The 16126-nt window shown below is 45.8% G+C and overlaps 1 protein-coding gene across 5 annotated transcripts in view; it reads left to right on the top strand.

The window, feature by feature from the left end:
* The window catches only part of LOC122765899 (membrane-associated guanylate kinase, WW and PDZ domain-containing protein 2-like), a 45162-nt gene that overhangs the window by 14158 nt on the left and 14878 nt on the right, over positions 1 to 16126 (top strand). For all 5 annotated transcript variants that reach the window (XM_044020376.1, XM_044020375.1, XM_044020374.1 and 2 more), the window contains exons 5-9: positions 6883 to 6940; positions 7631 to 7752; positions 8612 to 8896; positions 9475 to 9657; positions 13055 to 13735. In XM_044020376.1, the coding sequence (XP_043876311.1) occupies positions 6883 to 6940; positions 7631 to 7752; positions 8612 to 8896; positions 9475 to 9657; positions 13055 to 13735 (1329 nt within the window). The remainder of the gene's footprint in view (positions 1 to 6882; positions 6941 to 7630; positions 7753 to 8611; positions 8897 to 9474; positions 9658 to 13054; positions 13736 to 16126) is intronic.

The raw sequence follows: 16126 nt of genomic DNA, 5'->3' as shown, positions 1-16126 counted from the left end.
AACTCAGTAACTCAATAACAACTCAGTAACTCAATAACTCAATAACTCAGTAACTCAATAACTCAATAACTCAATAACTCAGTAACTCAATAACTCAGTAACTCAGTAACTCAGTGGTGTTAACGTGACCTTTATGCATTTTATTTACTCTCAAAATCCACACGTCGTCATCATCATCATCATCATGTACACAGACAGAAGTAATCTGTATGGATTCTTATTGTTTTCCTCCTGTAATCCCACACATTTTCTGTCACAAATTATGTGTATGGGTAACATTTGATGTAAAAGTCTTGGTTTACAATGACAGAAATACACTGTGTGACCTGATTTTAAAGCTTCACAATCAGTGGTAATAAATAAAAAAGAGCATAAATGTAAACGATGATAATAGTTAATGTAAACGTCATTATTGAGCGTCATATTTACATCACTTGTGTCTGTATATGTGTGAAAGCACCTGATACACTTTGATTGACATTAAGATGCTGACAGCACACACGCACACACATTTGCACATAATATAAAAGTTATTATATCAACATCAGTTTATATGAAGGTTATTTTCATTCATTTTACCTGATTACAAAACACTTAAAAAATCATTGATTATAAAAGTTTGTTTCCTGTCAGCTGATAATTGATGTAATCGACTAACTGTTGCAGCTCTAATACAATTACTGTTCAGAGAGAACATACAGTGTGTGTGTGTGTGTGTGTGTGTGTGTAAATAAGCCCTTAAAAAAGAGAAGATTAATTTTAAGGTGTTTATCTCACTAATATATTGTCAATAAGAGCTTCCATTTCATCCTAATGCATTGCACTTAAAGATGTTGACATTATAATGGCCTTAAATTGGCTCCTTCTGCCTCAGTGCTGTGCAAATGAAAGTGAAAACTGAGCAGTAATAGTTTGTTTTATTCTTATTCTTATTTTCTCTGCTGCACTTTTAAAACCGTCCAGTAAATCCGTGCGAGACTTTATGTCCTCAGGTTAAGACCTGGTTTTAGGTCAGGGTTAGAATAGGGTTTAGGTTAAGGGAATGCATTATGAGGTGTGTGTGTGTGTGTGTGTACTTGTATTTGTTTTCTTTTGAGGACCACGTCAGGACCAGTCATCCTCATGCAGGCCAAAACCTGGTCCTAATGAGGCAGAATCTCATTTCTGAGGGAACTGGTTTACATTTAGGGTTCAGATTTGAGTTGTGCAGAGGTTAAAATTAGCCTTAGATTAACGGTTTCCTCCTGAAGCCAACCAGGAAATTAGAAGATATTGAACAGCCACTAGGGGGCGAGCTCTGTTTCGACGGCTCGACGTGTGTCTTGGTTTTTAACCTCATTCATCATTTTCCTGACGAGTTAACGGTCACGTTTCCTATAGTTTTAGGTCTTTCTTCATCAGAAATGTCATTGTTGTACATTCTTGTCCCATTCAGAGTGAAATAGATGATAAAGTTTGTCACATGTGAGCTTGAGAACATCGACAGTAGTTTTCTTCTTCAGGGTTCTGCAGGAGCGCGACATGGAAGGATGTTTGATTTGTCCACCTGTTCAACAGGAGAAGAAGCTGCAGGCAAACACAGTGGTGAGAAAATGAAGTGATTTGTTGTGCATTGACTTTAGCTGTCGTGGTGGAGATGTATTGGTTTGTTAATCATCTTGTAAAAGACTTAAATCAAGGATTTTATCCCAGCGGAGGGAAAACACAGCCGTGATAAATGTGTTTATTGGTCTGCGATGTAAGAGTAGAATCGTAAATCTCTGTCTCACTCTGTCCCGGCCTGTGAAATGTCATCATATTCTAAACAGATTCAGTGGCAGCCATTAGGACAGCGCGGGGGTGAAAGGGGTTAGCACTGTTGCCTCTCAGTTATGGACCCCAGTCCATGTCAGGTTCTGTCTGTGTTGATTTAGTTTGTGTGTAGAATCCCACTCCATTTTATTAGTTCACTACGACTCTTTTTTTTCTTTGGGTATTTTTTTGTGATTCTGACCATGGGCGGGGCTTAGGAAGCTGCCTGCTGATTGGTTACTGGGTTTTGGAGCGACAGGAAGTCGTCACAGGTTTGGAGTCGCTGTCCGTATCTAACGTTTATAATCTGACAAATGTTAGAAACTCACCTTTATTTTGTCATAGTTTTCTTTGAAGACACAAGATAATTCATATTTATTGTGCTTCAGTTTGAAGAATGACTGTATAACATGTGCAAGTTGTTATTTTATGAACATTTAAACACTTAACACTTAAAGACTTGACCTTTAACGTAATAGCAGCGTTATTTTGTGCCGCAATAATCAATAATACAGAAGTGTAGTGGGTCGAGTTCCGGGTCTTTAGGTCCTGATTAAAGGTCACTGAACGCTCGACATGTGACAGAAACACAGATAACGTAGATTTAGATATACAGACACACACATACACATACAGACACACACACGCACGCACACACATAAAGACACACACACGCACATACACACACATACAGACACACACACACACACACACATACAGACACACACACACACATACAGACACACACACGCATACACACACATACACACACATACAGACACACACACACATACAGACACATACAGACGCACGCACACACATACAGACACACACACGCACACACACTCATATACAGACACACCACGCACACACACACATACAGACACACACACATACACACACATACAGACACACACACATACAGACACGACGCCACACGCGCACACACACACACACACATACAGACACACACACACACCACATACAGACACACACACACATTACACACACACACACATACAGACACGCACGCACACACGCCGCACACACACACACACACACACATACAGACACACACATACAGACACACACGCACACACACACACACATACAGACACACACACACACACACACACACACACATACAGACACGCACACACACGCAGACACACACATACAGACACACACACATACAGACACACACGCACACACATACAGACACACACAGACACATACAGACACGCGCACACATACAGACACACACACACACATACAGACACGCACACACACTGTGCCTTTGATTGCGACACAGTTAGAAAAAGTGATTGGAGGAAGAGTGGTGTTTATGAATGAGAGGTTATTTCATCACATTCAGTCATTTTTCAGTGGTTAGAGATTGAAACGTGCTTTTGTTGTGTTCACGTCAAGGTCGGACGTTTCCTGCTCAACTGGAGAGTGTTTTTCAAATGAATGTCTGTTCTTTCTATAAATGTAGTGACAACTGGATCCGTTCAGCACGTTTTAAGTGAAAGAAATCAAACTAAATAAGTTTTCTAAGTAGTAAATGGTATTTCTGTGTTTTCCATCTTTAATTCACAGCCCTATTCAGGTTGTTTGGTCTGTCCAGAAAAGGGAATAAGTCTAAAAATAGCATCAGATATTGGAAGTTAAAATAAAACTATTCCATTTTTGACTGTTGTGTAAAAATACAGTTCATATATGATATGTATGTTATATGATAAAAGTAGAAAAGTGACATTTTCTGCCACTAGGAACAAATGAGTAAGTTTTTTAAAGGAACTCAGAAAGGTTAAAGGTCAGTGTTTTGCTGTGTATTTCTCTTCGTCACTGTTGGCGACAGAAACTGTCGTTCATACACAGTGGTTTCAAACAGGAAGTGATGGAGCAGAGAATCCCGAGAACGAGGAGATTTCAGATTAAAAAGTGTTTCAGAAATGGTCACAAATGGAAGTGATTCCACGTGAACACATCCGTGTGTGCGTGTGCGTGCGCGTGTGCGTTCCGTGACATTTTCAGGAAGAGAAAACTGGGATAATTAAGGTCAGTTTTGTAACTTTGTGTCAGCGATGGCCTTTCACAGACTTTGCAGCTTCAGTGTAAGATTATGTCGTCGTAGGCGAGACACAAGTTCAGGAACCTTGTTTACTGCTTATTTACGGTTTGTTGTGTGCGACGAGTTCAAGTCTTAGTCCTCCCTAATGTGTGTTCAGAGCAAAAGTATGTTAGCACAAGTATCAAAAGTCATTTTCTGATATAAAATGTAAGTAAAAGTATTAAAAGGATCAGTGGTAGGGTGAGTTGTCATGCAACTGGAAGGTTGTGAGTTCAATTCCTGGCTGTGCTAGTTATGTACGAGTAGGTGATGGAAGTATAAGGAGGAAAGAGTCGCAGGTGAAGCAGAATGAGAATGAGACTGAGGGAGGAACTGTGGGAAAGATGCCAGGACGCCTCCTGCTGGTTGTCAGCGGTCCATCATGTGAGCTCCTACATGAACATTTCACACCAGCTCCACTCATGGTTCCTGGACTCATGGCAGATGAGCAGTGTCTGGTACACACACACACACACTCTGTCTACCTCCTCGTTGTCCCGTGGAGTTAGCGCTCTATCGCAGGTTTGCTGACAGTGAGGTTATAAACGGCGCTCAGAGGAGCCAAACAGAAAAACAATCCCAATTTCAGCATTTATCAGCACCAGAGTAACAGCCTCTCAGTTTGTGTGTATGTACTTGTATTTGTTAGCTTGTTAGGACGTTGGTTTATGCCAGAGTTTGTCGTCATGGAGACCAAAAACGACTATATTGTGAAATAAGATTTCATATAAAGAGATTTATACGACATTTTTGACTGCACATTAAAAGTTTAACTGGTAAAGATCCAGTGCTTTGAGTAAATCACTGATTCTGATGTTAGCTAGCGTTAGCAAACTCTTCACAGACTTATTTCTCATTCACCTCATGAAGCTATTAACTACAATTTGAGCTTTTAGCTAAGAGTTCTGCACACTAGAGCTAACTGTTAGCATACAGAGTAAGAGCTATGTATGCTAGAGCTAACTGTTAGCATACAGAGTAAGAGCTATGTATGCTAGAGCTAACTGTTAGCGTACAGAGTAAGAGCTATGTATGCTAGAGCTAACTGTTAGCATACAGAGTAAGAGTTCTGCAAGCTAGAGCTAACTGTTAGCATACAGAGTAAGAGCTATGTATGTTAGAGCTAACTGTTAGCATACAGAGTAAGAGTTCTGCAAGCTAGAGCTAACTGTTAGCATACAGAGTAAGAACTATATATGCTAGAGCTAACTGTTAGCATACAGAGTAAGAGCTATGTATGTTAGAGCTAACTGTTAGCATACAGAGTAAGAGTTCTGCAAGCTAGAGCTAACTGTTAGCATACAGAGTAAGAGCTATGTATGCTAGCGCTAACTGTTAGCATACAGAGTAAGAGCTATGTATGCTAGCGCTAACTGAGTGAGAAGCTGACATCACAGACGTGAGACGCGCTGGTGAATCTTGTCAAGAGCTGAAACAATTACTCAATAATTGATTATTAAATGATTACTAAATTAATGGTCAACTATTTTGCTGATCGATTCATCGGTTTTCATGATTAAAACGAGATTTCTGATTGTTTCAGCTACTTAAATGTGAATATTTTCTTTGTTTTTTGCTCCATAAAACAAAGAAATCATGACATTTGAGAACATCATCATTACCATCATTTGATGAAAAGAAAAGAATCGTTAGTCGCAGCTCAGCTCTGGTCTGTGATTGGACGCTTGCTCTGTATATGAGAACAAAGCTCTACTTCAATACTTTCCAGTATCTGTTCATCCTCCACTTTTCTTCTTCTTCTTCTTCTTCTTCTTCTTCTTCTTCTATTTACATCCGCCTGCGTTTTTCTTCCTGTGGACGTTTTAATCGAGAGTCTTTTGCTGCGATTCGTGAGCACTTTGATCTCCTGCTGTTGTGCGTTGCTGTTGTGGGCATATGCAACACTAATACAAGCTATGTGTGTGTGTGTGTGTGTGTGTGTGATGTAAAGATGTTCCCGTGTGAATGTGTGTTAAGGTGACAACATGAAACACTCACTTTCATATTTAATGAGTGAAGACGGGGCTGAGGAATGTGTGGAGGTTTATTCTCGTGGGTCTTGAGTCTGCTCGTAGCACTCTGTTATATCACTCACAACTGTGTGTGTGTGTGTGTGCGCGTGTGTGTGTGCGTGTGCGCGCATGTGTGTGTGTGTGTGTGTGCAGTGTGTGTGCAGAAAAGAGTGCATCCTACTGAAAGTTTAATCATTTGTTTTTCAGGGGATGGAGGCAGGGGTTCAGAGAAGCATGTGACACGTGTGTGTGTGTGTGTGTGTGTGTGTGTGTGTGTTATTCTGATATCCCTGCTGTGTGCTGGAGGAGAGACAGCGAGTGTGTTTGCACACAGCGCCCCCTGTGGTTGTCCTGGCTCTCGTCCTGATTAACTCTCATTATCTCTAATCAAAGCCGGTGTGTGTCCAGGACGTTCAGGCTCCGCCCTGCAGGACGTTCAGGCTCCGCCCTGCAGGACGTTCAGGCTGTGGTGTTGTCAGTGAGCTGTGTGTGTGTGTGTGTGTGTGTGTGTGTGTGAGCAGCAGCTTCTTTCGTAAAATAACTTCATCCACCTTTTGAAAACTTTGAGAGTGAGTTGAAGTTCTTTGTTCTTGACCTCACACACGAGAGAATTTCATACGTTGAGTTATAAAAACAGAAGCTTCCTGTTTCCTGTTTCACACGACACTCTTTTCAAGTGATGAAACATTGTCTGTTGGAAAATGTCATCGTCAGTGTCACTGTGTTTCATGCTAGTTAGCATGCTAACAGGCTAAATATCTTTGTTTTAATTGATACTGTAACATTCACGTGTGTAACCCCTGACGCTAACACAGCGCTAGCATCGGCCAAATTTAAGACGCTATAGCTTTTCAGCAGTTATTTTGTATTATGTATATATTATATATTATAATCTCATGCTCAAAATCTGTGTGTTAATAGTGTATTAACACTGTGTGTGTGTGTGTGTGTGTGTGTGTGTTCCAGAGCTTCCATATGGCTGGGAGAAAATCGATGACCCCATTTATGGCAGCTACTATGTGGAGTAAGTCTGGCACATGTTTAATAAATAATGTTGCAGTTGATTTCTGGTGCTGGCTGTTAATCGTGTTTATGAGGAACAGGAAGTGTTTGCTGCGTCTGCCTTGTTTATTTGCAGGGAGGAGGGAGGAGTTTCCTCATCCTCGCGTCGCAAACACTCGCCGCGCATCTTTATCTGCAGATTAGCCCAGATCAGCGTCTCTGTCGCAAAATGCAAATATAAAGATTTTTCATTTTTTGGTTCAGAGAAAATGTGAATAAATATGAACCTGGAGTGAGATTTTATGTAAAAATATCATCAAGCTGTTTTGTAATTAACGGTGAAAGACTGGAGGTGTTTGTTAAAGATAAGGAGAGCACAGAGAGGTGTGTGTGTGTGTGTGTCTCTTCCCTTTTACAAACTAAATTAAGAACGACGTGGGACGTTAAAGGGAATCAGTGTTTTCAGTCATTGACTGGCACAATATTCTGCTCATCAGTCAGAAAGGAAACAGTTATGTGTTCTTCTCTCTCTCTGTGACTCTGTTACATAATCTGGGGACCGGCTACTTAATTAGTCATCATAGCAAAAGCTGCGGAAGTGCCAGGAGTTTTTGATCTGATCTTTGCCAAGAGAGGGGAGGGAGGGAGGGAGGGAGGGAGGGGAGCTGCACAGTGTCTGAACTCTTCCTCTCTCCTCGTTTTATCACCACAGTCATATAAATAGAAGGACCCAGTTTGAAAACCCAGTCCTGGAGGCAAAGAGAAGACTCCAGCAGCAGCAGCAGATGCAAAGCCAGGGTCTGTCCTCACTGCCCCTTCCCACCATCTACAGAGGTAAGACCGTTATTCCACTGTGTCGTCAATATTCACTCAAATAAACTGTTTTACCACCTGAAAGCTCAATCAATGTTTCTGTTATGTTTCTTTGATTATTTGAACCATAAAAGGCTGTGAGTCAGTTATTTACACGTTTCTGTATGTTAAAATAGTGTATTCACAGTTTAAAATGAAGAAAAACAAAAGGTTTATTGTATAAAACATACCATTTTGTCTCAATGTGCAAAAACAGGCCAAAAAAATGTTTTTTTCCTAACCCGATTCTCCGGCTTCCTGCAACAGCGCGAGTGAAATTACCGTAATTACCACACGTCGGCTTTAATGTGCAACGTCTTCTGTTCTGGGAACACAAAGTGTTGCATAACCACTGCAGTGAAAGGGTTAAAGGGTCTGGAAGCAAAACAGGTGTCAATCAGGAATAAACACAACCGGTAATCTCATTCTAGGAACCGATCCATGACCTATGACCTATGACCTACGACCGACCCGTGTGACCGTGAAGGGGAATTCAACAACTAACGTAAAACGTATCCGATGTCCTGACGTTCGAGGTTTCTTTTAAATCCTCGCTCAGAAAAGACGATGAAATAAAAGCGTGGCCCGACAGTCACATGACACCTGTTGGTCACATGGTTCTGTGAACGTGTGCTTTCATCGCGACTGTGTTGTTGCATGATTCCAGCGCTCTCTGCAGCAGGAAACGCAACAAAAGACGGTCTGGACTGGAGGTTTGTTTCCGTAGTAACGTAGTCGTCGAGCGGAGAGCCTGTCGCTGAGTTTATTCCACTGAGGCTCTCTCTCCATCCTTTTTCCCTGCCACCTCCTCCTCTTCCTCCTCCTCCTCCTCTGATGTCAGTGGAGGATGCCGGTCCCTGTGCCACCCTCCCCAGACCCCCCCCCGCGCAGGTGGACGCGGTGGCGCCCGAGCGCTGCCACAGCCTCGGCGACCTCCCTCACTCGCCGGCTCTGGGCCGCAGAGTCGCCTCGTCCTCCGCCAACGTCTCCCCGCTCCGGCACGTTCTGACTCGGCGGATGACAATGTGCCCCCACCATCATCAGCATCAGCATCAGCAGCATCAGCAGCAGCATCATCAGCAGCAGCCGCCTGTCTGTAGCGCCCTCTCCCTGTGGCACGTCGTCAGTAAGTAGGCCTGCAGAGAAGAGGCTGCTCCTGTGAGCGTGCTGGTTTGTAAGCGAGACATGTTTTGTCTTATCGCCGTGGATCAGTGGGGGCAAACACAGGATGTTAACGTGAACCCTCGCCACAGCTCTGTGTCTGAGGATGGAGACGTGTTTGAGTGTGACTGAGATCCTCTCATTCTTCCTCCTCCTCCTCCTCCTCCTGCAGACGTCTCCCAGCTCTCCTCTCTTCTCCCCTCCCCCCCTCCCGAGCACCTCCTCCTGGACCTGATCCCTGACTGACAGCTTGTCATTCTGCTGAACTTTGCTGCTTTTTAAGGGGGCGTGGCCTCGGGGTGGGACTGACGACCTGCAGCACGGACTCTGTCTGCGTCTCCGTCTGCAGCAGATGATTCACCTGCATCCTGCCAGTTTTCCTGTGGCTCCACCCATGAACCCCCCCCCCTTTAAGCTCCGCCCCGCACCAGATATCACACTGTTCTAGCATGTGCTGTGAATAACACCGCGTACTGATTTGACTCGTGTGTGTCCTCGTGTCCTCATGTCCTCGTGTCCTCATGTCCTCGTGTCCTCTTACAGAGAAGCCACTGTTCACGCGAGACCCCGCGCAGCTGAAAGGCAGCTTCTTATCCACCGCGCTGCAGAAGAGCAACATGGGCTTCGGCTTCACCATAATCGGAGGCGACGAGCCCGATGAGTTCCTCCAGGTCAAGAGCGTCATCCCCGACGGGCCGGCTGCAGCTGACGGGAAGATGGCCACGGGTGAGTCACACGCACACGCACACGCACACGCACACGCACACGCACACGCAACGCTACACACACACACGCACGCACACACACACACACACACACACACACACGCACACACACACGAGAAGTGAGTTCAGGAAATCGCTGTCTTCTTCTTGTGTTACCACCGTTGCTAAGCAACAGAGGACGAGACACTCAGACGCACACGTCGCTGTGATGCTTGACGTCGGTTGTGTCGTCGTAACGGAGTGTTTCACGGTCAGGATTGAGGTCCGACTGAGACTCCGCCTACACCCGCGCCCACGTCAGCGAGAGACGTGAAGCTTTGTGAGAATAGAGTGTTGAGCCGCCTGTCTGTCATGGCTCTAGCTCCTCCCACACCGTAGTGGAGCATACCATTGCTCTGGTCACACAGCAGCTGCAGCAGCTGAACTCATGATTAATGAGCAGGGTTTGAGTCCATGTGCCACACAAGGTCAAAGGTTTTAAACGTGTGTGTTTTGGGTTTTTTGTGATTGTGCGTCACTGTTATTTTTCAAAGATGAATCTCTTGCGTCGCTCTGCGATGGACGGACACGTTGGTCAGTTACTGAAAATGACCTTCACACCTGAGCCCGTCTCACTCCTGCAGAGTCCGGCCCATATTCTACAGAATTGAGTGCAGAAACCATTCACACACACACATGAACGTGTTTGCAGGTGTGTGTGTGTGTGTGTGTGTGTGTGTGTGTGTTCATGGATATGCACCAACTGCAGAGGTTTGTTCCCTCATCAATCATGAAAGGACTCTTTCTTTTCAACGCTGAGGGGTGTGGCCACATGTGCGCTGACACGCACACACACACACGTACACACACACAGCAGCTACAGTATAGGATCAGGTTCGGTTCCTGTGATCCGGGTTCCAAGACCTTGTGGTTCACTCACTTCATAAATGTTTTTTTTACGACTGTAGAGGGAGGAGTTATTCTCTCGTCCGTCTGCACGCGCTCGTCAACTACATACCTTAGAAAGGGGCGTATTTTTCAGATTTGATTTCCAGGAGGAACTGATGAGGATTGACGGAGGCTGCGCTCACGTGTAGCTTTCAGACGTTAGCGGAGCACAAATAAACACATCATTTCACTTTATTTACAAAGATTCAAAGACTTCGGTTGTAAACATCGAGGAGCAGCAGCACAACACACACCCACTGATGATGACCATGACTGGATCATAAAACCGTCCTCACTCCGTCTCCTCCCTCCCTCGATCCCTTCCATGTTTCCTCCCCAGAGTTTGTGTCCTACTTCCTGCTCTTGTTCAGCAGTGTGACATCTTCATCCTCACATCTTCCAATATCTTCCACATCTTTCTGATATAAAATGTACTTCAACAGAAAGGGTAAGGGTTCGATTCCCGGCTCTGCACGCTGCTGCACATGGATGAGCTGGAGGACGTATGAGGCGGTTAACTCTTCTTCTTCTGATTTTATTTGGTCGTAACGAGGTTGAGCCAAACTTCCGGATCAGACTGAACCGGAGTTCTGGTTCCTGACTGGATGAAGCATCGTGAGACACTTCACTTCACTACAGAACACTATTTAACACAGATGTTAATTAAAGCAACTTTAAATGTCTTCTTTAGAAATATAGGGAAACACTTAAAGGCCTTTGCACGACAGTAAAGACGTGAGTAACGAGCTGAGGATCGGAGCGAACCCTCGCTGTCCACATCCAGCTCCACGAGATTAAGATCATAAATTACAGGCTGTTAATCTCCCGTTAACAGCTCAGATCACAGCGGAAGCTTTTCAGCTGTCTCTGTGTTCAGCTGGGTCATCGTGCAGCGACGACGCCCCGTCAACGCCGCTGTTTACTCCAAACGCCAATCAATCAATCAATCAAACTTCGTCTCACACAGCGAGGCTTGGACGCCGAGGACTCACAAGATAAATGTGAGTGTTTAGAAACGTTCTTACTTCTGTGTTTTTATTCTTTCCCACAAACAGAAGATTCTGCCTCTTCTTGGAATTCTCACAGCTCGCAGAAATCGATCATCATTTTGAAACAATAGGCGTTTGATTACAGAGACTGTTTGTTTCTTACAGTACAGCTGTTCCGTGTTCTCACAGAGTTTGAGGATAAGTGGAAAATCCAACAGCTTGAGTTCCAGTTATCCTGAATTGGAGAGGAGCAAACTCTTGGAGGAGATATTTCTCTTTTGTCGTTCTGTAAACAAACACCTGTCTACATTTATACACGGCAGATGATCGGATTCTTCAAACTGATAAAACTGGTTCAGCTTCAACGCGGGAGACGTCAGCAGAGCGAGCAGAGAGCTGCTAACATCACAAATAAAAAGCCTCAGCACCGCTTTCAAAAACGTCTCGACCAGAGGAGAAAACCAGACGTGAGCTCGCTGACACGTGAGCTCGCTGACACATGAGCTCACTGCTCCAGACGTGAGCTCGCTGCTCCAGACGTGAGTTCGCTGCTCCAGACGTGAGCTCGCTGACACGTGAGCTCGCTGCTCCAGACGTGAGCTCGCTGAGACGTGAGCTCACTGAGACGAGCATGTGGTTAGTGAGGTCAGGAACAATCACCGACCAATCAACTCCAAACAACACAGCAATTATACCTGCAATTAGAAAATAATGGTTTTCATTATCGTCCCAGGTGACGAACGCGAGTCGTGCCTCGCGCTCTCCCGGCGTGGCGTCTGCACGGCGGCGCCCTGAACTGTATATTTAGTTTCATGTGTTTTAGGCCGAGAGGACGAGTCATGTGTGAGCAGGAGACTGATATTAACTCTGGTTTCTTTTATTTCCCACATTCTTCCAGTTTAAACTGGTTAAACACAGCCTTGAATCAAAAATACGGACGTGACTTTGCCTAAAGAGTCAAATCCCAGCGTTTCAGGATCGAGCGGCTGTTTAATAAACGGCTTTGATTTAAAACTTAAATCACAAATTCACTGGATTTGTAACAAGTGTCACTGAGATGTCTCGGCCCAGACTGTCAGCACATTTAACTCACTGACCGCTTTATTAGGTACAGAGGACAGAAGCTGAACCCAGTGTGGTTTTTGCAGCTGATTCCAATCAACGACCGTGAAGAACAAGTGGTTTTTGTTTTCCTGTTTGCTGGTTTGAAGCTCGCCAGGAAGTCCGAGTGTTGTTCAGTCTCCTGGTTTGAAAAAGGTCTTTGTTGACTTCAGATCTTCTTCAATAGAACATGATATCATAAGATAAGTGTGTTTCCATTTCCAGAGAAAAAAACTTAAACTTCACACTGACCTGAGGGCCAGTGAGCATGGGTGTGGTCGAGAGGAGAAAACAAACTGACAGAATAAAACCATCGTCACTGCCCTGACCTCTGACCTCTTTAAACTGTCAGAAAACTTAAAGCTATCTGGTCTCCTGCAGGTGATGTCATCGTGTACATCAACGACGTGTGCGTCCTGGGAACCACGCACGCCGACGTGGTCAAGCTCTTCCAGTCGGTGCCCATCGGTCAGAGCGTGACGCTGGTCCTGTGCCGCGGTTACCCTCTGCCCTACGACCCCGAGGACGCCGCCCACTCCAACAACAACACCACCACCATCATCTCCCCGCTGGGCATCATGGACCAGCGGCCCGTCATGGTGAACGGCAGGAGCGGCTACGACGGCTACCTGGAGTATCTGTCCCGCACGGCGCGCTTCGTCACGGACGCCGGTCAGGACCCGGTCGGCGCGCAGCAGCAGCTTCTGCCGCCTCACCCTGGCGACACCAACTTAGACGGCTCGCTCCCGCCCACCACCGGCGCCACGCCTCCCGACAGCGTCTCTGTGGCGTCGTCGGGGGCGACGCAGGGCGAGCTGCTGACGCTCACCATGGTGAAAGGGATGGACGGCTTTGGCTTCACCATCGCGGACAGCGCGGCGGGTCAGCGGGTCAAACAGGTGCTGGAGCCTCAGGGCTGCCCCGGCCTGTGCGAGGGCGACCTCATCGTGGAGGTCAACAAGCAGCTGGTGCAGGGACTCACACACACACAGGTGGTGGAGCTGCTCAAGGAGTGTGCCGTCGGAGCGGAGACCGGCCTGGTGGTTCAGAGAGGAGGGACAGGTAAGAACCGTCCAGACCCCGCATCGGGACTCAAACTGCACCTGTCACTCACTCACTCTTCATCTTTGATTTAGTAAACAAATCATTTCTAAGAGACGTTTGACAACTGAACGACGTCTTCATTCAGGAATGTTTTTTAAAACCAAAATACAGAAAATTCACAAGAGGACCCCAAAGAACATGTCCCATGACCCACCTGTGGGTCCCCGACCCAGGCTTTGGGCATCACTGTTGTCTGTGGGATAACCGTGCTCACGGCTCACACTTTTTACACTTATAACTTATATAAGATTTTAACGTTTCCTCGTCCGGACGAAGCTCGTGGATCTGAGCGACGCCCACAGACGCCGACCCGGTCATTTTCCTGCAAAAAAGCAGAAAACCAAAATAAAACCAAAATAAAAAATGATTTCTTTTCTTCAGTGAAGCTGAAGTGAAACACGACCGAGGTTTTTCATTTATTTCCAATAGTTTGTTATTATATATTATAAAACTGTAAAAAAGTGACAGAACTAATAGACACGCATGAATGCCATACATGATGCCATCTATATAATATACATACATACATACTTCACGTTTCTAATTGTTACCTTATCAATAGTCACATGCATGCAAACAAACAAACAAACAAACGGGGTAGAAATGTGGAGAGACTGAGGTTTCTTAGACTTCTTCACACCTCGACAAACGCACGACAGCTGCTGTGAACGTCTCACATGTTGTTGTATCTTCTTCTTCTTCTTCTTCTTCTTTTCACTGCTCATTTCTGTGGCTGTGACAGAATTCTCTTCACGCTTCTGTCCAGCTCAACAATGGCTGACTCAAGCGTGGCTCCTCCTCCTCTCAGGGAGAAAAACAACCTCCTCTTTACTTCACTTGATTGACCCAGGTTCTTCAGTTTCATGCAGATGTGTGGTTCAGGTAAATGTGAGCGAGTCCACGGTGTGTCAGCTGAGAGTGGCACGGCGCCCCCCAGTGGCTCTCATGTGGAGGACACTCAGCCTCACCAACAGGTGGCGACATGCTTTTTTCATAGCTGTGTTATCTTCCTGTGGCAGATGGAATGTTGTTTTCAAATGAAACGAGTAAAAGATCTGGATCTGTGAGTGACTCTGATCATCGTAATTATGGGATGCAGTCTGTGCTGAGTCACAGGCGGGGCTGTGATCTGCTGAGTCGACAGGTCATCGACGGGTTTGTGTGTGTGTGTGTGTGTGTGTGTCTTAAATAATTAAGAAAATAATTCAGTTTGTACAACCACAACTTTAGCTGTGCATCAGTCTGCCTGTAATAAAGGTGGCCACCTCCTTCTCCTCCTTCACCTCCTTCTCCTCCTTCTCCTCCCTTCTCCTCCTTCTCCCTCCTTGTCCTCCCTTCACCTCCTTCTCCTCCTTCACCTCCTTCCTCCTTCTCCCTCCTTCTCCTCCTTGTCCTCCTTCACCTCCTTCTCCTCCTTCACCTCCTTCTCCTCCTTCACCTCCTTCTCCTCCTTCTCCTCCTTCTCCTCCTTCTCCTTCTTCTGAGCGGAGCGTCTGTCAGCGATGACTCAGCCAAAGCGCCGTTACAGAAAATACATTTTAATTAAATCTGAGAGCGGCGCGACACAGGTGTGTGTGTGTGTGTGTGTGTGTGTGTGTTAATAAGGAGGAGGAAACTCTATCTGCAGCGTCCTCTCAGCTTTTTCTTCTCCTCGGGTCGAGACATTTTTGAGGGAAGTACTGAGGCTTTTTAGGGCATTTCTGACCCCAAGCTGCTGCTGCTGCTGCTGCTGCTGCTGCTGCTGCTGCTGCTGCTGCTGCTGCTGCTGCTGGTGTAATGTCACATGTCAATGTGAACGGTAACAGACGCCGCTGAGACTCACACACTAAAGGTCAGTCGCTCCCTCTCAGTAGATTTACGGCCGTTAGTTTGTCCATGTGTGTGTGTGTGTGTCAGTGAGCTCTGAATATATCCGTGTCTGTTTTCTTCAAAGACAAATACATTTAGCTGCTCTGTAGTTTCATCTCCCACATAAACACACACACATCCACGTGCTCGACAGGTCGGAGGTCGTCTGTGCTCTTCTCTTTGCTCGCGGCAGAGCTGCAGAGGAGGTCGAAACGAGCGCTCCCGTCTGAATCGTTGGCCCATGCAGAGAAATGGCAGCCGTGTTTACCCATGCTGTGTTTCATCTCATTATTCCAAATGTGGATATGTCGTAGCTCCCATGATGCAACAGCACACCAGGTTGCAGTGTCACATCTGTTTGTGTTGGTTTCCTGAAACATGACAGGCCAGGAGGAGGAGGAGCACGAGCGCGAGCACGAGCACGAGCACGAGCACGAGCACGAGCACACACACACACACATCAGTGGCAGTCTGTGCTCACAGCAGCGTAGCACATGAACT

The sequence above is a fragment of the Solea senegalensis genome, linkage group LG3, assembly GCF_019176455.1.
Source record: "Solea senegalensis isolate Sse05_10M linkage group LG3, IFAPA_SoseM_1, whole genome shotgun sequence".
Classification (NCBI taxonomy): domain Eukaryota; kingdom Metazoa; phylum Chordata; class Actinopteri; order Pleuronectiformes; family Soleidae; genus Solea; species Solea senegalensis.
This window is presented reverse-complemented; position numbering and strand designations above follow the sequence as displayed.